The sequence below is a fragment of the Channa argus genome, chromosome 19 (assembly GCF_033026475.1).
Source record: "Channa argus isolate prfri chromosome 19, Channa argus male v1.0, whole genome shotgun sequence".
Taxonomy (NCBI): Eukaryota; Metazoa; Chordata; class Actinopteri; order Anabantiformes; family Channidae; genus Channa; species Channa argus.
The window spans coordinates 20824272-20846412 of NC_090215.1; the positions used below are offsets into that span (position 1 = coordinate 20824272).

The following is a 22141-nucleotide window of genomic DNA, read 5'->3' on the forward strand; positions in this document are numbered from 1 at the left end:
ACTAACTAAACATTTTTTAGTTTATTGAGAAACATTAGTGAAAAATATGAGTGTTTGAGTTCTGAAGGTTTAATTTCAGTGAACAAACATTTTCCTCACAACTCACTGAAATTAAGTGAAAGTGAAGAAACAGGTTTGATGGAGGACGAAACAATTTCCCATATGATGTAAAGCTGTCAATCATCTCCTGTTGCTCTTGATAGTAGTTGTGGAATGTTTGGAGGATTTCTTTCCTTTTCTCTGCTGCTCCTCTCTACATTTATTCCACTCAACTCAAACAGGATCAACTGTCTCTGCTTCTTGACACAGTTGGCAGTTGGATGCTTCTTCATTAGCTTCAGTCAACTATTTAGTGCTGTGTGTCCTGTTCTTAACCTGCTGATTCTTCTCTCCTCCTTCTATTTGCTCCAAGCTGATTCTCTGTTGCTGCTTTATACAAGTGTCTTCAATTCTAAGTCTGACAATCAAATGTCATTTTCACATTTTTACATCGGATTTTTCTACTTTACAATCAGAGTCAACACTTTCAAAACTTACTTTCAACCACTGAACAGTTTGAATGTGATTTGACCTCAGAAACATGAAGCTGTCTGTAGTTTAGTGTCACCACAACTTTCACATCATATTAATCTCAGCACAAAACTAAAACATGGTGTCTGTCCTCAGAGTAAGTAAATAGTTTGAAACCTATTTGATTAGAAATAGTACAAACTGAAACATCTGATTGTTCTGTAGTTGCTCATTTTGTATTTTTTGCCAGAAACATATTTCTGAAAAGTTTGAACAGAGGCAACAAAAGGCTGGAAAAGACAAACAGCAGCATTCAAGCTGACACAACAACACATCCTACACAATCAGGGGCCACTGCATCAAGAACACACATGTTTCTGTAGTGAAAGTCACTGCGTGGACAAATCCACTGTCAATGGACACAGTTTGTCTCCGTGTCCACAATAGTAAAGAGACACGATGCAGAAACTCTGTCTCCTCTGAACTCGAGCTCATTCAAAATGGACTGAAGGGAGGTGGGAAACTGTCCTATGAGACATTAGTTTGTCCAAACCAACAGGCTGCAATTTAAAAGTGCTTTAAAGTGACTTACAGTGCAGCTTTTAGTACGGTGGCCCTGAGAGCTCAAACACTGCAATGTGAGAAAACTTTACAAACAAGCCAACAGCCACCACACAACCAAATGAAGACACATGCTGCAAAGAGCATACACACACACACACACACACACACACACAGAGAGACAAAATCCTTCCTGCAGGTTTTGTTAGCTGTGACCATGTTTGTGTTTTAGAACTGAACCTTTTTATTCTGTTATTTCTGCTTTGTTCCAACTAAATCTGCTTCCTGTCATTCACTCACTATGTCACTCAGAGTGGACAGAGCAACTGGACCATGCACTTAGAGACGCAACGGACAAATCACGCTGTAATCACAGAAACTAAGTCCACAAGGTCTGAATCAGATGGTTGTCACTGTTCATGTGGTGCAGGTCATCTGGGCTCCTGTGTTGAAGGACATTTCTATACGTCCTTGTGTTGTGTCCAGACCATATGAGCGGTGAGAATCTCTGCTCCCCACTCAAACCCACACCAGGCCACTCAGCTGATTGTCCCTCAGATTCTTTAAGAGAAGCGTCTTTTTAAATTCCAACATGAATCTTTACTCACTGTAATAATGATCATCATGTGGTATTTTGACAGGAACAGTTCACCTGTATGAACTTGAAGCTCCCTGCTTTTTCTAAAAGCTGCATCTGTGTTGTTAAATTGATGAACTCGTTTTCTTCGTTTCCTCGTGTTTTGTTCATTTTTTTCTCAAATTGTGGTGCTTTAGATCTTAGCACCACAGTATTTTAATTACGAGGTTCATTTAGAGATAACTGCAGGTAACTGGTTGGTTCTAGTCCACATTAAAGCAGCTGGTCCTGTTTGTACCCAAACACATATTTTTGATGAAAAACAGCTGATGCAGCACAGTGGTTAACATGTCCCTTTTTAAAAATGTGCTGCTGGCATCAAATTCAAGATGAGCAAATATTAAAACAAACAAAAAACAAATGTATCAATTTCAGTATTTGATATGTGTCTTTGTTGGATTTAATATAAAAATGATTTGCAAACCACTGAATTGTCTGTATTTACATTTCACACAGTTACACCAGCTTTTACTGGAAACTGGATTTGTAATTAATTAACTTCAGTTGTGGTGTAAAGATCTAATTAGTATCAGTCAGTGAACTGACCTCAGATTCTCCAGTTTACAGTGTGGACTCTCCAGAAAACCACACAGCAGCTTCACTGCTGAATCCTGCAGCTTGTTGTTACCCAGGTTCAGTTCTCTCAGATGGGAGGGGTTGGACTTCAGAGCTGAGAGCAGAGAATCACAGCTGATCTCTGACAATCTGCAGTCCCACAAACTGCATAAAGAATCAAAGATGTGGATCAAATCATTAGTAACAATCAGATTTGTCCTAATCAATGGTGTTAGAGTGACTTTGTCCTTGTGTTATTGTGGATCATCATAATTTCAGCGTTTACAGACATCATCCAAATGTCAGCACAACATTCATACACCTATTCATGTCAGCACTGATTCAGAACATGCTGCTCACCTCACTCATTGAATTTCTGCTCAAACTGACTGTGATAAATGTCAAAAAGACTTTAGAACAGTTAAATTTTATAATTAACATCATTGTTTCATTATCATAAAAAATCAAATGAATAAAAACAAAGACAAAAACACCATTAATCATTGTTACATTGTAAATTTAAACAAATAATTTTATTGTTGTGATAAATATGTATTTGTCACAACTAACTAAACATTTTTTAGTTTATTGAGAAACATTAGTGAAAAATATGAGTGTTTGAGTTCTGAAGGTTTAATTTCAGTGAACAAACATTTTCCTCACAACTCACTGAAATTAAGTGAAAGTGAAGAAACAGGTTTGATGGAGGACGAAACAATTTCCCATATGATGTAAAGCTGTCAATCATCTCCTGTTGCTCTTGATAGTAGTTGTGGAATGTTTGGAGGATTTCTTTCCTTTTCTCTGCTGCTCCTCTCTACATTTATTCCACTCAACTCAAACAGGATCAACTGTCTCTGCTTCTTGACACAGTTGGATGCTTCTTCATTAGCTTCAGTCAACTATTTAGTGCTGTGTGTCCTGTTCTTAACCTGCTGATTCTTCTCTCCTCCTTCTATTTGCTCCAAGCTGATTCTCTGTTGCTGCTTTATACAAGTGTCTTCAATTCTAAGTCTGACAATCAAATGTCATTTTCACATTTTTACATCAGATTTTTCTACTTTACAATCAGAGTCAACACTTTCAAAACTTACTTTCAACCACTGAACAGTTTGAATGTGATTTGACCTCAGAAACATGAAGCTGTCTGTAGTTTAGTGTCACCACAACTTTCACATCATATTAATCTCAGCACAAAACTAAAACATGGTGTCTGTCCTCAGAGTAAGTAAATAGTTTGAAACCTATTTGATTAGAAATAGTACAAACTGAAACATCTGATTTTTCTGTAGTTGCTCATTTAGTATTTTTTGCCAGAAACATATTTCTGAAAAGTTTGAACAGAGGCAACAAAAGGCTGGAAAAGACAAACAGCAGCATTCAAGCTGACACAACAACACATCCTACACAATCAGGGGCCACTGCATCAAGAACACACATGTTTCTGTAGTGAAAGTCACTGCGTGGACAAATCCACTGTCAATGGACACAGTTTGTCTCCGTGTCCACAATAGTAAAGAGACACGATGCAGAAACTCTGTCTCCTCTGAACTCGAGCTCATTCAAAATGGACTGAAGGGAGGTGGGAAACTGTCCTATGAGACATTAGTTTGTCCAAACCAACAGGCTGCAATTTAAAAGTGCTTTAAAGTGACTTACAGTGCAGCTTTTAGTACGGTGGCCCTGAGAGCTCAAACACTGCAATGTGAGAAAACTTTACAAACAAGCCAACAGCCACCACACAACCAAATGAAGACACATGCTGCAAAGAGCACAGGCCACAACATGGGTGGGACACTGGAACCAAACGTTTGTGATGCAGAAAGTCACCGACTGTCCCCTGAGGAGGTTCGAAAATAAGTTGTCATGGAAGCTTAGTGATCCTTTATTAAGATAGACAAAAGAAATGATCACAGAATTTACACATGAGGTCATTTTCCAAATAACTGCGTCCTGGTGGATCAGTGGGTAGAGCATCAAGCTGTGATATTTAAGTCTCCCTGTTCAAATCCAAATCCATGCACCAGGTGTGTCCTTCAGCAGGACACTCAGCACTAGCTCCCAGGTGTTGCCTGTGACTGCCCACTGCTCCCCCAGGGGGATGAGTTAAACACAGAACCAATGAAAGAGCTTCTTCTTCCTCTGACTCTAGTAACTTTGTGCATCACAAAGCCAAGACAACAGCAAGCATGTCCATCAGAGATGGGACTTAAGGCTCTTTGAAGGGAACTGGCTGTTATGGCTCAGAGCTGCTCCAAAAACAGCTCCTTGTTCATAATTTCAATATTTTATAAGAGGTGGGGGTCACTGGGTTCACTCACACAACCATATGTTAGATTAGCAAGATTTTATTAGAATCAATCGAATTTATTTTAAGCAGAGTCACTGCTCTGCACTGTAACATCACGTGCATCCACTTTCAGGTTTAACACACACACACACACACACACACACACACACAGAGAGACAAAATCCTTCCTGCAGGTTTTGTTAGCTGTGACCATGTTTGTGTTTTAGAACTGAACCTTTTTATTCTGTTATTTCTGCTTTGTTCCAACTAAATCTGCTTCCTGTCATTCACTCACTATGTCACTCAGAGTGGACAGAGCAACTGGACCATGCACTTAGAGACGCAACGGACAAATCACGCTGTAATCACAGAAACTAAGTCCACAAGGTCTGAATCAGATGGTTGTTACTGTTCATGTGGTGCAGGTCATCTGGGCTCCTGTGTTGAAGGACATTTCTATACGTCCTTGTGTTGTGTCCAGACCATATGAGCGGTGAGAATCTCTGCTCCCCACTCAAACCCACACCAGGCCACTCAGCTGATTGTCCCTCAGATTCTTTAAGAGAAGCGTCTTTTTAAATTCCAACATGAATCTTTACTCACTGTAATAATGATCATCATGTGGTATTTTGACAGGAACAGTTCACCTGTATGAACTTGAAGCTCCCTGCTTTTTCTAAAAGCTGCATCTGTGTTGTTAAATTGATGAACTCGTTTTCTTCGTTTCCTCGTGTTTTGTTCATTTTTTTCTCAAATTGTGGTGCTTTAGATCTTAGCACCACAGTATTTTAATTACGAGGTTCATTTAGAGATAACTGCAGGTAACTGGTTGGTTCTAGTCCACATTAAAGCAGCTGGTCCTGTTTGTACCCAAACACATATTTTTGATGAAAAACAGCTGATGCAGCACAGTGGTTAACATGTCCCTTTTTAAAAATGTGCTGCTGGCATCAAATTCAAGATGAGCAAATATTAAAACAAACAAAAAACAAATGTATCAATTTCAGTATTTGATATGTGTCTTTGTTGGATTTAATATAAAAATGATTTGCAAACCACTGAATTGTCTGTATTTACATTTCACACAGTTACACCAGCTTTTACTGGAAACTGGATTTGTAATTAATTAACTTCAGTTGTGGTGTAAAGATCTAATTAGTATCAGTCAGTGAACTGACCTCAGATTCTCCAGTTTACAGTGTGGACTCTCCAGAAAACCACACAGCAGCTTCACTGCTGAATCCTGCAGCTTGTTGTTACCCAGGTTCAGTTCTCTCAGATGGGAGGGGTTGGACTTCAGAGCTGAGAGCAGAGAATCACAGCTGATCTCTGACAATCTGCAGTCCCACAAACTGCATAAAGAATCAAAGATGTGGATCAAATCATTAGTAACAATCAGATTTGTCCTAATCAATGGTGTTAGAGTGACCTTGTCCTTGTGTTATTGTGGATCATCAGAATTTCAGCCTTTACAGACATCATCCAAATGTCAGCACAACATTCATACACCTATTCATGTCAGCACTGATTCAGAACATGCTGCTCACCAAGTATTTACAACTGTCCTTTATCAGTGGTTGAGAGATAAAACACATGATGCTTGGTATCCATCCATTTTAGCAGGTGTTGTCATTTTCAAACCACTAGAGAACAAGAACACTATTTACCTTCTATTTCTGATACACAGTGGGTTAGATTACGGTTCTTGTTCAGAGGTTCAGCTCATCATCTAGCACTAGAAACAGGCACATGGACTCATACACCTTTGTTAGATAGAGTTTGCAATAGAGTGCATGTGTATTAGAAGATGAGAAGTTGTTTACTGCATCAACATTTACATGACAAATACTTCAATGACCTGTCAATTGTTTGGGATTCAGACTCTGCATGGAAATTAGCAGCTTCTGTGCATCTAGGAATCCAGAAGAGAGTGGATTTGTTTATCTGCATACATGAGGAACTATGGGCTGGATGGCAGACAGTCCTCAATGAAGTGCAAAATCTAAGGTAAAAGTTTGAATCCTCCAAATGAGCAATAAAACATGATTAATTGTAAAATAAATGTCCACACTGAGTTCAGCTTCCTCCTGAATCATCTTTGTAACTGGAGTCCCACATAGTGTTGAGGGATTTGACCTGAGGAAATGGTTTTTACATTTGTGCTCAGACAAACTTAGAAACTAATGAACCAAACCTGAACGATTTTCCATCTCTGCTCATGTTGGAGGATTTAGTGTGATGCCACCCACACCCCCACACACCCCCACACACACCCCCACACACACCCCCACACACACCCCCACACACACCCCCACACACACACACCCCCACACACACACACACACCCCCACACCCCCACACACACACACACACTATTCTATATTGAGAAATGCCTTTTATCAAGGCTGAAACTTTAACATCTTAAACCCAAATGTCTTTAGTTTACAGAACAGATCAATTTGACTTGTTGTTCCAACATCTTTTATGTGTGTTAGATCACGTTTGGACTCACTGAGCCTTTATGCAGTTCCTCACAGCTGGGATCAGTCTCCGTCGTCCCTCCTCTGATGTGTTGTACTTCTTCAGGTCCAACTCATCCAGAACCTCCTCTGACATCTGCAGCATGTAGGCCAGAGCTGAGCAGAGTTTCTTCTCTGATCTGTTCTCTGACTTCAGAAACTTCTGGATCTCCTGATGTACTGAGTGGTCCATCTCCATCAGACAGTGAAACATGTTGATGCTTCTGTCAGGAGACATTTTATCACTGTTCATCTCCTTCAGGTTGTTGATTAATCTCTGGAGAATTTCTGGATTTTTATCTGTCTGACCCAGCAGACCTAAGATTCTCTGGTTGGACTCCAGAGAGAGGCCATGAAGGAAGCGGACAAAAAGGTCCAGGTGGCCATTTTGACTTTGGAGGGATTTCTCCATGACTCTCTTCAGGAAAACATCCAGAGTTAATTTGTTCTCCAGGAAGTCCTCCAGTACCTCTGTGTTCCTGTTGGTGTAACAGTGCAAGAAGTAAACTGCAGCCAGAAACTCCTGGATGCTCAGATGAACAAAGCAGTAGACTGTTTTCTGGAAGATCACACTCTCTCTTTTGGAGATCTCTGTACAAACTCCTGAGTACACCAAGGCCTCTGTGACATCAAGACCACACTGCTCCAGGTCTTCTTGGTAGAACATGAGGTTTCCTTTCTCCAGATGTTCAAACGCCAGCCTCCCCAGCTTCACAAGAACTTCCCTGTCGGCCTCAGTCAGCTCCTTTGGACTGGTCTCATGTCCCTCATCATACTTGTTCTTCTTCCTCTTGGTCTGAACCAGCAGGAAGTGTGAGTACATGTCAGTCAGGGTCTTGGGCAGCTCTCCTCTCTGCTCTGTGGTCAACATGTGCTCCAGAACTGTAGCAGTGATCCAGCAGTAGACTGGGATGTGACACATGATGTGGAGGCTCCTGGATGTCTTGATGTGGGAGATGATTCTGCTGGACAGCTCTTCATCACTGAACCTCCTCCTGAAGTACTCCTCCTTCTGGGCGTCAGTGAAGCCTCGTACTTCTGTTACCCTGTCGACACATGTAGGAGGGATCTGATTGGCTGCTGCAGGTCTGGAAGTTATCCAGACCAGAGCCGACGGAAGCAGATTCCCCTTGATGAGGTTTGTCAACAACACGTCAACTGATGACTTCTGTGTGACATCAGACACAACCTCACTGTTGTTGAAATCCAGTGAACGTCTGCTTTCATCCAGGCCGTCAAAGATGAACAAAAGTTTACAGACAGCCAGCTGCTCTGCTGTGACCTTCTGTAATGTTGGATGGAAAACATGGAGCAGCGTGAGAAGACTGTACTGCTCATTTTTGATCAAGTTCAGCTCCCTGAACGAAAACACAACCAGCACACTGACATCTTGGTTTTCCAAGCCCTCTGCCCAGTCCAGACTGAACTTCTGCACCGAGAAGGTTTTTCCAACACCAGCGACGCCGTTGGTCAGAACCACTCTGATGTGTCTCTGTTGGTCAGGTAAGGCTTTAAAGATGTCGTGGACCTTGATTGGAGTGTCATGGAGGGTCTTCATCTTGGAAGCTGTCTCAAGCTGCCTCACCTCATGTTGGGTATTAACCTCTTCACTCTGTCCCTCTGTGATGTAGAGCTCAGTGTAGATCCTGTTGAGGAGGGTTCCACTTCCTGTTTCATCACTTCCTTCAGTCACACATTCACGTCTCCTCCTCAGACTGATCTTATGTTCATCTAAAACCTCCTGCAGACCAACATCTGCTGAAAGATGAGAAACTATGTGAGACTGAAAAAACAGAATCTGGTTTGTTCTTTGTGTTACCAACAAAAACAAACACAAAGACATTTAAGAATCTGATATTTATAATAATAAACACAAAAATAATAATATAATTAAATATAATAAACCGCTTTTATAATATATTATAAAAACAATCACTGAAGAAAACAAACAAAGTCAGTGAAGTGTTTCAGAATATCTCACATTAAAAAGTGCTTAGTCTTACTTTGTACTGTTCTGGATCTTTTTCCACACTGGGGACAGGAGGAGTGTCCTGATGAACCGGACTGGTCCCAGTATGAGGTGATGCACTGACTGCAGAACCAGTGTCCACAGCTGGTAGAGACTGGATCCTTCAGGACGTTCTGACACAAAGCACAGCGGGACAGCTGCTCCTCCACAGAAACATGAGTCCTCTTCCTGTTTCTGTGGACATGAAAATGTTTTCTGTGACATATTACAGTGGTGGGGTCTGAAAACCAGCTCGTATGCAGCTCTTTCTATACAAGGTTTTCTCCAGTTAAACTTTGTGGGACATTTGTGTTCAAACTTGAAAACCTCTTTGACTTTTCTATAAAGAGATAAAAAGGAAAATAACAGGTCGTTATCATCAGTGGCTGCTTCAGTCATATCACACTGTACTGGACCATTAAACAGACTCCATCTACAGTCAGGAGACATAAGAGGACGGACTGATGGATCAAACTGTATTACAGACACAACTCAGAGAGACGTAAATAGAAAACACATTACTTTATCTGTGTTGTTGAATAAGAGGTTTTCAGTTGAGCACAGAGCATCTTTTCATTAGTTTCTGTCTTTATCCTCTGTTACCGTTTCTGCTGGAGTCTCCACCTTCTTCTGTCCAATAAAACACTGCTGCAGATCTGATCGGAAATTTTCTGCAGTGCTGCTTTTCTTTAATTTAACCTGAACCAAACAGTTCTTTATTAAATCAGGACAGACATGATGTGACTGAGTCTTTAGACACAACAGTCCAAGTAAAGAAGCTGCATTGTCTTTTTTCTTGATAGTTTGTGATAAGGACAGTAAACCAACATGTTGCACGAACAGAAATATCAAGTGTTTCTTCTTCTTCTCTTTTCTGTGTCTTGCTGCTCATCAGACCTCCTCACATGTGCAGTAGAGAATCACATGTTTTAGTGTTTTAATGAGTAAACTGCAGAGAAACACCTGGTGCAGACAAACTTAGACCAAATAAAATGTGATTTAGAGTTTAACTGGGTTAATGTGGACTGAATATATCATGATCCACACAGAGGAACTGTGTGTAATAAAAACATGCTGTGATACAGGTTTTGAACATTGATGAACAAACAATGATAATTTTTGTTACTGCTGTTAGAGCTGCTGAGCTCCTTTGTTTCAAAGACACACTGTGTCTTCATTAGACATCAGTTTGTTCAGACGACTGACAGGCCTTGATCAAGCTGAGAGGACGGTGAAGATTTTTATTTGCTTCAGAGTCACAGTGTGAAAACAAACTGTTCAAATCACTGTAGATAAATAAAATTCAATTAAATCAACACATTATAAGGTTGAATAAAACCTTATAATACGTTTTATTAGAAGAGACAGAGAAGATGGAAATAATATTTTTTTTTCAGTTTATAGCAGACACTGTCTCTTACTTTGTCTCTGAGGGTCCAGGTCCATCACTGAACTTCACTGGTGGTTTGTCTTTGGACCAGTCACTCTTCATAGACAGACAGCTGGATCCTGCAGACTCTGGTCTCTGTCTGAGAGGTAAAGCAGTAACGTTACAGACAAAGCATCACAAACCCAGTCATTAATATTCACCATTTATTTTGGTTTGTTCCACTGTTAAAAAGCTGAACATTCATAAGAAATCAGATTTTTCTTTAACCAGGTCTCATGTCAAACACTGAGCCTGAAACTTTAACATGACCTGAAAACAAGTAGAAGATACATAGAAAATAGAAAAAAGGACAAATATTTTATTTTCCTCTTTGCTGAATCATCTTCCTCTCAGTTTACAGTAGAAACTGTCTCTTACTTTGTCTCTGAGGGTCCAGGTCCATCACTGAACTTCACTGGTGGTTTGTCTTTGGACCAGTCACTCTTCATAGACAGACAGCTGGATCCTGCACACTCTGCTCTGTCCTCTTCCTCCATCTTCTGGACTTCAGTCAGTCTGAGAGACAAACCAGTTACACTGACTGTGAGACCAGAAGAAGTACAAGCACAAAACCACGTTCAAGATTCACACAGAAGACAGAACAGGATGTATGTTACTCTACATGGAGCCTGAACTAACTGGACTTTGAGTTTCAGTGTTTCCCTCCTCTCTCCATCCACAGATAAACTATCCTTTAAGACGTCCTTACAATGGGACAAATGTGAGTAAGTGGTTCTCAATCCAACTTCTCAAAAACCCCTGACCTGCTCATTTTCCAATCATCCTTTCCTTACTCACCACTGATTACCTGGATCAGGCTTTTTCAACCAATCACAAACTGGAAGATACCAATTCTTCCCCCACTCCTCATCTAACATGGTATTGTCCAGCGTCTTATTAACTGGACACACCTGATTCAGGTGATCAGTGGTGGGAAGGACAGAGACAGACAAAAAACATGGTCTAAATGTTAACCGTATGTGATTTAGACCTGCTCAGCTGATCACTAAGGAACTGAATTTAAACACTATTAACCGCCTTATTAAAAATCTTAGGTCAGTTAGGTTTCATTGGTTTTTGGCGATGGCCCTCGTCTCACTTGATGCTAAAACATCAGTCATCCTGGGCAGAAGCGATGGTCCATGGATGCAGAAGAGACTAGTATGAGGGCCCCCCAGTCCACTATTACACCTCTTATTCAACCTGATCTGGATCCTTTCTGACACTGCTGGGGGGGTCAGTGTTCAGGTGGTTTGCTGCCCCTTCAGGAGGTTGAATGTCCATCATCACAGGAAGTGAACTCAACTAGTTCTTCCTTCTTTTAGTGCTTCCTCACTGTTTTCTGATGATGATATTCTAGTGATATTATGTGACCGACAGAACTTGACATTATTTTATGACTTCATTGTTGGTTTTATGAAAAACATTTGTCTTTAATTTCAGATCAAGTCAGGACAGAAAACTGAAATCATTTCATCAAGAAGGAAGCAAAACAACAGAATTAATTAATATATTGTTTAAGGCAGGTAAATGTCCATCTAATCAAACTAAAGAAAACTGAGACATGGCTTAAATTAATTGTTTTAACTGAGGAGAAATACTCTACATTAACAACATTTAGCTGAAGGAATTTATTCCATTAATACAATAATTTAGCTACAGGTTAAATCGTTTGTTCCAAGCCTGTGATAAAGAAGCTCAGCATCAGAATAAGAGTCTGTAATAATGGTGAGTTTACTTTACTTTAGGTGATACTGGCTGTTCATATGAAGTCATTTCCATCATCATCTGAGTCTAGATGACCTCAGTTCATCACTAAAAGTTTTTATTTGATCACCTTATTAAAATACCTTATCAGTGAGCTGAGACTCATTTATTCTAATATTCAATCAGAACTCCAGTTTTTAAAAACCTGATCAGTTTTTAACAATAAGCCACATGCAGACAGTCAATGAGAGCTGGAATCCACATGAATAAAAACAGGAGATGAACAGTGCAAATCTTCCACTAAACTCTAAAACTAAAATTATTTGTCTGCAGCTACTGAAGAACTGAAAACTGAACAAACTGTCTTCATCCAACGTACTGATTCTATTTTCCTGCACAGAAACAGCTCAGAGGTTCTGGGAGCTCTGAGTAAATGAGTTTGTATCAAACTAATGAACAACAGCTGTTGGTGGAGATCAGCAGCTGAACACGTCACCATGTTTTTAACATCCTTTTTCTGTAACAGTTTACAGAGTCAGCCAAAACAGGAAGTACCACACTCTTCTACTACTACTACAGTCCACAGGGACAAAGTGACTCAGAGACTTTGACAGTAAAATAAGAAGAATGTTGGATTAACACTAACCCTGTCTCACACTTCACTTTTCCTCCTCCTGCTCCGTTCTCTCTAAATGGAGGCTGAACTCACAAAAACTGAAACATTCAGGGTTTTTGTTTCAGGAAGTCAGGAGTCTTTATGTTGTTCACACAGATTGTAACATGTTTATGAAATTAAAGGGGGTTGGATGAAAATATAACGATGTAAATATAAATAAATATAATGTGAAATACGTGTATAATGGAAATATAATGATGTTTAAAGACAGTGATGAGATCAGGGTGGAATCACAGCAACATGAAATAGACCAACACATCTAACAACAACTGTTGCTATGGTCTTATCCACACGTGGTTCAACATGTCTCATCTTCTGGACTTCAGTCAGTCTGAGACACAGATCAGGTGGAGGAAATTTCCCCCTTGTTGTGTGACCTCACTGCAGTAAGTGAGGCAGATCAGAAATCACTGTTTTCAGGGAGGTTAGTAACCTACCACCTCAGAGTAGAAACTCTCCAGCACCACAGGAACCAAAAGTGATGGAAGACCACATCATGGCCCCAGTGACCCCCATAAAACAAACTGACACAACCCTGTCCAATTTTTCCAAGCGTGGGACCAGCACTGCACCACTGGGGATGGAAATGGGCAGTTTGGGGTTCAGAGCCGGGCTTGAATCTCATGAATCTCTTGTCTGCTCCTCTGTGTCCTCAGCTGTGTGTGTGTGTGTGTGTGTGTGGTTATGGTCAGACAGATGCACACAGACCTGAAAATTGATGCATATAATGTTTACAATGCAGAGCAGTGATATTATTATCATGTCCACACATGAGCGTCCACACATGAGCGTCCACACATGAGCGAAAATAAATTATATATTAAATTAAATTAAATTATATTGATGGGATGTTTAAGTTTGAATCTGATATATCAGAATAAGTTCCAGTTTGTTGGCCTCATACATTCAAAAGTTTTTACTACAAACGTCTCAAACTTATTAGAATAATTCAGTTTTGTAATTGAGGCCCCCAGTGAGACTTACAGGAGAAATTATTCGCTTTTAATAAATTGATCTTTAATTTAATTAATACTCACCTGAAGTTTAACAACCAAACGTGCTACTCGTGAGGAAATAAGCAAACATGTTTGTGTGTGTGCACAAAACCTCTGTTATCTTCTTGCCACTGTGTGAGAAACAGTGAATGTTGAAGCCTTGTTGATAGTCGTTGGGATTAGTTAGTTAACACAGGTCAAACTGTCAAAAACTTCTGGTTACTGAGTACCAGCAGTACTCACATAGTTTTCCAGAACACAGCACATTTGTATCAGATCAGTCAAATGTTTGTTTTCAATAAAGCAAACAGATGAATCGGCCTCACTGTTCCAATACTTTTCATTAGCCACACATCCTACAACCTCTGTGGTTGTTGGATGTAAATGGTAAATAGTCGCTTATATAGCGCTTTTATCCAAAGCGCTTTACAATGTAGCTTCCCATTCACCCATACACACACTCACACACCGATGGCAGTGGCTGCCATGCAAGGTGCTCACCTGACCCACCGGGAGCAACTTTTGGGTTCAGTGTCTTGCCCAAGGACACTTCGACTTGTAGCCAGGAGCGGGGATTGAACCAGTAACTCTGTGGTCCATGGTCCATGGTCCATGGTGCTCAGCATCAGTAATACAAATGAACTGGGGGTGGACTTCAGGAAGTCTGGGACTCCTATCAATACATATCTACAATACATCTCTACATATGGGGAGAGGGGGCGGAAGTCCTTTCAGAGTACAAATACCTAGGTGTGCTGGACAATAAACTGGACTGGTCAATTAATGTAGCGTCAATATACAGGAAAACAGAGCAGGCTGTATTTTCTAAGTAGACTAAGGTTCTTCAACATTTGCAGCACCATGATGTGGATGTTTTATGAGTCTGTGGTACCAGCTCCATCTTCTATGCTGTGGTTTGCTGAGGCAGCAATATGAAGGTGGCAGACAGTAACAGACTGGACAAACTAATGAGGAGGTCTGGTTCTGTTCTAGGGGAGGAGCTGTGTCCATTGAACTGTTCAACTTAACTTGAATAATTCGTTTCTGTTAAAATATTTTCGGGTTAAGCCATAATATATTCACTGATGCCAAAAAGGGGGCTTCTGACCATGACTGGGTCCTATGCAGCCTGATGGCTCAATGGCTGGAGCATCAGGCTGATCCAAACCAAGAAGAGGAAGTAACACACACACACACACACACACACACACACACACACACACACTCTGATTCCTCTTTTAGTTTTCAGAGACACGTTGGACTAAACACACATTAATGATGGATTAACACTTACTCTGGATCATCTTCAGGTTTCTGCCTCCTGCTCTGTTCACTCTAACGGACGCTGAACTAACTGAATAAAAACTGGACAGTGGTTTGATGAACAACAACAAACAATGAGCCCTATACTCAACCCTCAGTGTGTCCTAATGGACGAGACCACCAGTCTGAACAAACACACACACACACACACACACACACACACACACACCTCTTTTAGTTTCCAGAGACACGTTGGACTAAACACACATTAATGCATCATCTTCAGTTTTCTGCCTCCTGCTCTGTTCACTCTAACGGAGGCTGAACTAACTGAACACTTTCAGTGGTTTTTCTTACAGGAATCATGAGTCTGAGTTGTTCACACAGATCATGTCTCCTGGCTTCACACTGTGTAACTGTCCCTGTCCTACCCACTGCTGATCACCTGGATCAGGTGAGTTCAGTCACTCAGATTCTGGGACTGAGTGTGGAAAGATAAAGGAATAGTTTTAAAACCAGCAGGGATGCAGCCTTCAGGAATCAGCTTTAACTTAACTGATGAGAAGCAGCACTTGAAACCAATACATCCATAATCCCCCAGTACAGCCCCCACCAACATTTCCATTTCTTCACACACAGATCAGCATCACAGCCACATGGAGTTTGACCAAAACAACAAAACCCTAACAGTAGTAATATTTACTGTTGTGTCACATTTGCTGATGTGATGGACCATGTTAGGTTCATCACTATATGCAGAGTAAAGACACAGAGCCAGAAATTCGAACTGGCTCAAACACAGTCTGGGAGACACTGCTGACTTTTAGTCCTGGCTCCTTCTATGCATTACGTAGATACACAACACAGACAAGACTGAAAGAAAAAGGAAACCAATAAAATATTCAAAGTTATAAGCCATAATATCCCTAATGATGTCACAAGGGTCTTATGTTGCTGTACATATGTCCAAACAGAGGAGCCGGACATGTTCACAACACAACATGACAAACAAGTCAACCAAAGAGACACAACACAGACAGGAGCAAACACTGCTGGATGTGCACTCAGTCACACAGCCTGATCCAGCTTCTCTTTGCTTCTATAGAGCTCATGTTGGACTGTAGGACTGATGTTGCATTAACACTCACCCGGATTCAGCCTCAGGTTTCCTGTTGTTGATCCATTTAAAATGGAGTCTTGAGTAACTGCGCACTTTGAGTTTCTGTGCTGTTCTTCCCCTAAAAGTACAGGAAACCACAGAGTCACATTGAGGAAGAGCAGAGCTGCACTGAGCTGCTTTAAAAAGGACAAATGAGGAAGAGCTCAGAATTAAGTTAGTGCGTTTTAAACCTTTTAGAGCTGGAATCAACATTAAGAAAACAAGACGTGAGCAGAAACACACGGCTTTTTCTGTACTGACCATCGATTTTATAGAGGAAATATTCTAAACTGAAATTTCAAAATGTCAACCATCGATTTTATAGACGAAATATTCTAAACTGAATATTCAAAAGCTCAAAGTGAAAAACTTTCATGAACAAGGTAAAACAAACCAGCCAGTGAAGATTTGTGTGATTTACCTGTGAAGAGCAGCTGAACACTCAGACGTTTCTAATGAGCAGTTTTTACTCGTGTCGACTCTAAATGGCGTCTGAACTAAAGACTTTGTGGTTTGTTTCAGGATGTCACATGACACATCTGTGTGTTCACACATTTAACCACGACATGTTTAGACTGTCAGCATTAACGTTGGGACTGCAACCATTTGTATATGTAAGCCTCCATTTTATGGACTCAAAAGTATTTGGACAGTAGGATGTTCAGCTGGTTTATTGACAGGTGTGTTTTTATTCCCTCATTAGTACAAAGACTGAGTCACATATGAAACTTTTCAATTAGCAGCTACATTAAAACAAAAAGTTGATCACATTCAGAATGAGATTTCTGTCACAAAGAAAAGAATAAAACACCAGTCATGTTGTGACTGTGACTCCACTCAGACTGTGGAGAAAAACTTTTCTCCAACTTCTCTCACATATAAAACATTTCAATTAGTAGCGCGCTCACACACACACACACACACACACACACACACGTGCGCATGCTGACACTGGCACACGCCAGCAGAACCATTTTGGCCTGACTGATGGAGTAAAGCCACCAGCTCCCTGATGTCAGCAGGTCAACACACACACTCTTTCTCTCCATCAGTCAGGGCTGATGGAGAGAGAATAAAGTCAAGATTATAAAGATGTATACAGAGAACCCAACAGTTCCCCCTGGAGCAAGACATAGGCAACAGTGAAGAGGAAAAACTCCCTTTAATGGAAGAAACCTCCAGCAGAACCAGGCTCAGGGTGGACGGCCATCTGCCTTGACCGGTTGGGGTGAGTGGAAAGTGAAGAGAGAAAAGAACAGAGCAACAAAGAGCAACAACAAAACATCGGGCAGATTGGTAGGACCAGTAGCTGCACACTGGAAGACACACAGCTTCAAAGCCAGGGGACACCTGCAGAAAGGGACAGAGAGAGGGAGACAGAGAAGGACAAAGACAACTATGGGAGAAAACACAGAGTTCATGTCATACAGTGGTGACAATTGCGGGGTGAGAGGAGAGATGGTCAAGAGGAGGAAAGGAGCTCAGTGCATTGGGGGATGGGTCCCCCAGCAGTCTAAGCCTATGGCAGCATAACTATAACTAACTATATGCTTTATTAAAGAGGAAGGTTTTAAGCTTAGACTTAAAAGTAGAGAGGGTGTCTGCTTCCCGAATCTGAACTGGGAGCTGGTTCCACAAGAGAGGAGCTTGATAGCTAAAGGCTCTACCTCCCATTCTACCTTTGGAAATTCTGGGAACCACAAGTAGGCCTGCATTCTGAGAGCGAAGTGGTCTACTGGGATGATATGGTGCTATGAGATCTTCTATATATGATGGAGCCTGACCATTCAGAGCTTTATATGTAAGAAGCAGGGTTTTAAATTCTATACTAGATTTAATGGGAAGCCAATGGAGAGAAGCTAGTGAAGGTGAAATATGATCTCTCTTGCTAGTTCCAGTCAGCACTCTTGCTGCAGCATTTTGGATTAATTGCAGGCTCTTTAGGGAGTTACTGGGGCATCCTGAAAGTAGGGAATTACAGTAGTCCAACCTAGAAGTAACAAATGCATGGACCAGTTTTTCGGCATCACTTTGAGACAGGATGCTCCTAATTTTGGCAATGTTCCGTAGGTGGAAGAAGGCTGTTCTAGAGATTTGTTTTATATGTGAGTTAAAGGACAAATCCTGGTCAAAAATAACTCCAAGGTTCCTTGCAGTAGTACTGGAGGCCAGACTTATGCCATCTAGGGTAACAATATGGTTGGACATCATATCTCTGAGATTTTTGGGCCCAAATAATATGACTTCAGTTTTAAGTTTAGAAATAAAAAATTGTGGGACATCCAGGACTTTATGTCTTGTAGGCTTGAAGCTTGATAAACAGATTATTTTCATCTGGTTCCATATATAAATATAGCTGGGTATCATCAGCATAGAAATGTAAATTTATTCAATTTATTATTTATTTAAGTATTTTCTAATAATGTTGCCTAAAGAAGACATATAAAGTAAAAGTAAAGTACTGGTTCTGCTGCAGTATAATGTGTTACATGATTCCTATTAGTGTGCACAGTCATTTAAAACTGAACTGATGTTTTCCTTTGCCTAAAGATGTTTAGGCTTCTACATTTTCTTCCTGATAGACTGGTGTTTCCCTTCCGTGTACATATTAGCTTGCACTCCTTCAACCTCAACAAAGCAAGAAGTCATGACGAGATAAAAGCCGATGTGTATGAACAACTAAGAGTTTATAGTTAGTGAGAGCAACCCTACCTAAGAAAAAGCTCAGCAGCAAGAAATGGGAGGTTTTGAAATTCTAGTTATTAATGTGTTTGAAAAATGCCCCGTATCCTGTTGAGTTAGTGTCAGTGGAGAAATTTTAAACACAGCATCTTGTAAAGTGGATTTGTCCCTTTATGTTTGTTAAATATCAGTTGAAAATGGAGAGAGAGAGAAGCTTTGGAGCTTCAACTTCAACATGGGGATATAATAAAGAGAACATTTTTTAGAAAAGAAACATCTATTGTTCCTGTTTTAGTAATTGTACATGTGTAGCATACAAAGATAAGAAATAACACTGAAGGAACAGCATAGTGTCCCTTTATACATGTAACACACAGAACCTCTGCAAGTGCGACAGATGAGCCAATATTCAGCATTTACATGCATCAGTCTCTCTCACTTAAAGCAGACTTAATAGTAACATCCTTGTGGATATAAGTTGACCTTATTGGCACAGTTAAGGAAAATAATCAGTCAGTCACGACGGCAGCCAGAGACTGACTGGAGACCCTGCTGCTTCTCCTACATCTTCACCACAGTAAATTCCCCATGCGGTGATGATTGAACCCAACTAACTCCAGTGTAGCACAGGATTCCATATAGTGCCACTGGCTGCTACTGTTACTACTCACTACTGTTATAAACTAATGATCTGTGGAAAACAGAGCTTGTTAAAATAGTTGTAAATACTCTGTATCAATACCTATTTACCGTGACTTGGACTTTTATTAAGAGGTGGCACCTCTTGTTTTCAACATAGGTTCAAGATAATAACAACTTATCTCTTTAATTGGCAATTTTCAGTTTTTTTCTGCCAATATTCCAAACCTACAGTATCAACATAAGAAATGTTGGTGGCAGTCACATTTACTAGCCGTAGCTAGGAAGCTTATCAAGGTAAGATAAGCTCCATGAGTAAATTAGAACTAAGTCTCTGAGTATTTAATGTTTTCTAGTTGACTAATTTTTTTAATGAGAAATATTTAAAAAGCTGACAAAGATAATCTTAAAAGCATTGGACTAAAGCTAAGGCTGCATTTCCCACAAAAATGCCATATATTATTCCCATATAGTGGCAAGTAAATAAAGAATTGTCTTTCTGTTGTGGTTTAGTGCTAAAATATAAGACCAAACAGAATAAGTCCCATAAATTAACCCTGCTTAACTTTTTAAGTTTATTGGACATACAGAGATTAGATTTATGCTATTTTGTTTTTTATTTTCAAGAGAAAAAGCTTTTAGTATGAGGATTATTAACATATTTGATAAACATAAAGGCCAATCTATGGCTTCTATGTCTGGACATAAACACACAGATATCTTCCGCACATACATAACGCGATATCAAAAAGCAGCAGCAAAAGGAAGAACAATCCTTTGTCAGTGATGTTGAAATTAATATGACTCCACTTTACTTCGTTGGCACATGAACAACTGATTTTATAAAGTCTGAGCAGCCACCTGGACCCTTGTGGACTTGGGCAGGTGATTACATTTAGCCTACACATAGGTAGCATGAATTGGCCTTAACACTATCTCAACTAACATGTTTGGCTGTGTTTAGTGGAAAGTGGAGTGGGAATTAGTGATGGGTGGATCGATACCAAAAAAATCGATATTTCGATCTTGATGGCCAATTTTTAAATATCGATTCTCAAGTTAAAATATCAGTGTTTTCTGTTTATTTATTCATATTTTCTCTGCAGTCATATCCGAATGTTTTCTGCTTCTCCTTCTAAATCAATTTGTATATTATTTGTGATGCACCGCATAGGAACTACTTTTCCTTCCGCCTCTTCAAATAAACTAATCTTTGACACGTGCTCGGCCGGCTGGCGGCTCCGCCTCCAAACACAGGCAGCATTTCGGACCGAAATGTATAATTTTTATTCACTGACTATTTCGCTATGAACGTTCTGTTTCAAGAGAATTGTAGAAATAGGCAAAGTGTGTCTAATCTATAATTGGTTTTAAACAAAGGGAAGGAAATACAGATGGGTATCTAAGACACACATGTAGATGAGGGCGAGTCATAGATATCAAGTGACATAAGGTGTTCACCTGATAAAGGAAGTGTTGTCATATGTTAATGTTATTCTCAGGTTATTTGAAATAATGGAAATGTTAATAATGCCAATAGGTTGAACAATGATTTTGCTGTCGTTTTAATGTTTTTAATTATTCCCTGTAAGTGCTCGCATGATTGTGTTTCATCCTGATCAGATGACAGAATTAACATAACACTCTGGTATCGTTATAGGATCGATATCGCGATACTAGCCAAGGTATTACTTGGTATCGGATTGAATCTGAAATCACTGGTATCGCCCATCACTAGTGGAAATGATACAGAGCAGGACAGAGTCACTAACGTTAGCTCACACTTCAGCAAACACTCTACTGATGGTTGAGGTTACATCCCCAAGTGTGGCCCTTGGATTTTGACTTTAAAGAAGTGTCTGATTGATACGCTACAACTGCTCTGCCTTTAAATTTGATCTGCCATTTTTAAAAGCAGTGTAGGTTTGATGTCGTCCACCATGAAGACAGCCTGCACTTTCATTCTAAAAGATACCAGCCTTGAATGTTGACTGGTGTCTGGCAGCAACAGCAGCAGGGTTGAATACCATTCTTCCTTGGGGGGGTGGGGGTGAGGGTAAGAGTTGTCTGCACTGGCCACAGCTGGATAACATGGCTGAGGTTTAAATGTCAGCGTTGAAGGGGGATGCGGCTGCCATTTGGCCTGACAAGCTAAATGCCAAGAGACTGGCAGCGGGATACGGGGGCAGAGTGCTCCTGGTCCCGGCCACAGAGCTCTCACCTTCTACATTTATCATGCAGGAACAGCCCTTGCTGCAGGATAAGCAGACCCCTATGGTAATCTCGTTAACGTCAGAACAAAATTAAGGCAGATTTGTTTGAGCATCGTATGATTTATCCATCAGGAAGGAAGAAAGGAAAGTAACATTCAGCAAAAATCTGTCATTTAGGAATTAAAAATCAAGGCAACCACCGCTTTGAAGCAGTAATTATTACTCAGTGAGCGCAAAATACAGAAACCACTTTGTTGTCAGTAAATAAAATGTATTCAACTGTCATATCATCTTTTAT

The 22141-nt window shown here is 40.3% G+C and overlaps 1 protein-coding gene across 16 annotated transcripts in view; it reads right to left on the bottom strand.

Annotated features, from left to right (window-relative positions):
* LOC137104397 (NACHT, LRR and PYD domains-containing protein 12-like) overlaps positions 1-22141 on the bottom strand; it is a 61082-nt gene that overhangs the window by 35516 nt on the left and 3425 nt on the right. For 12 of the 16 annotated variants that reach the window (XM_067485514.1, XM_067485507.1, XM_067485510.1 and 9 more), the window contains exons 3-9: positions 16299-16388; positions 10888-11025; positions 10502-10609; positions 9076-9275; positions 7066-8845; positions 5732-5905; positions 2255-2428 (exon numbers count right to left, since the gene is read on the bottom strand). In XM_067485514.1, the coding sequence (XP_067341615.1) occupies positions 2255-2428; positions 5732-5905; positions 7066-8845; positions 9076-9275; positions 10502-10609; positions 10888-11025; positions 16299-16388 (2664 nt within the window). Of the gene's footprint in view, positions 1-2254; positions 2429-5731; positions 5906-7065; positions 8846-9075; positions 9276-10501; positions 10610-10887; positions 11051-16298; positions 16389-16730; positions 16880-22141 lie in introns of those variants that run through there. The other 4 variants (XM_067485505.1, XM_067485504.1, XM_067485503.1 and 1 more) reach the window with 4 other exon arrangements.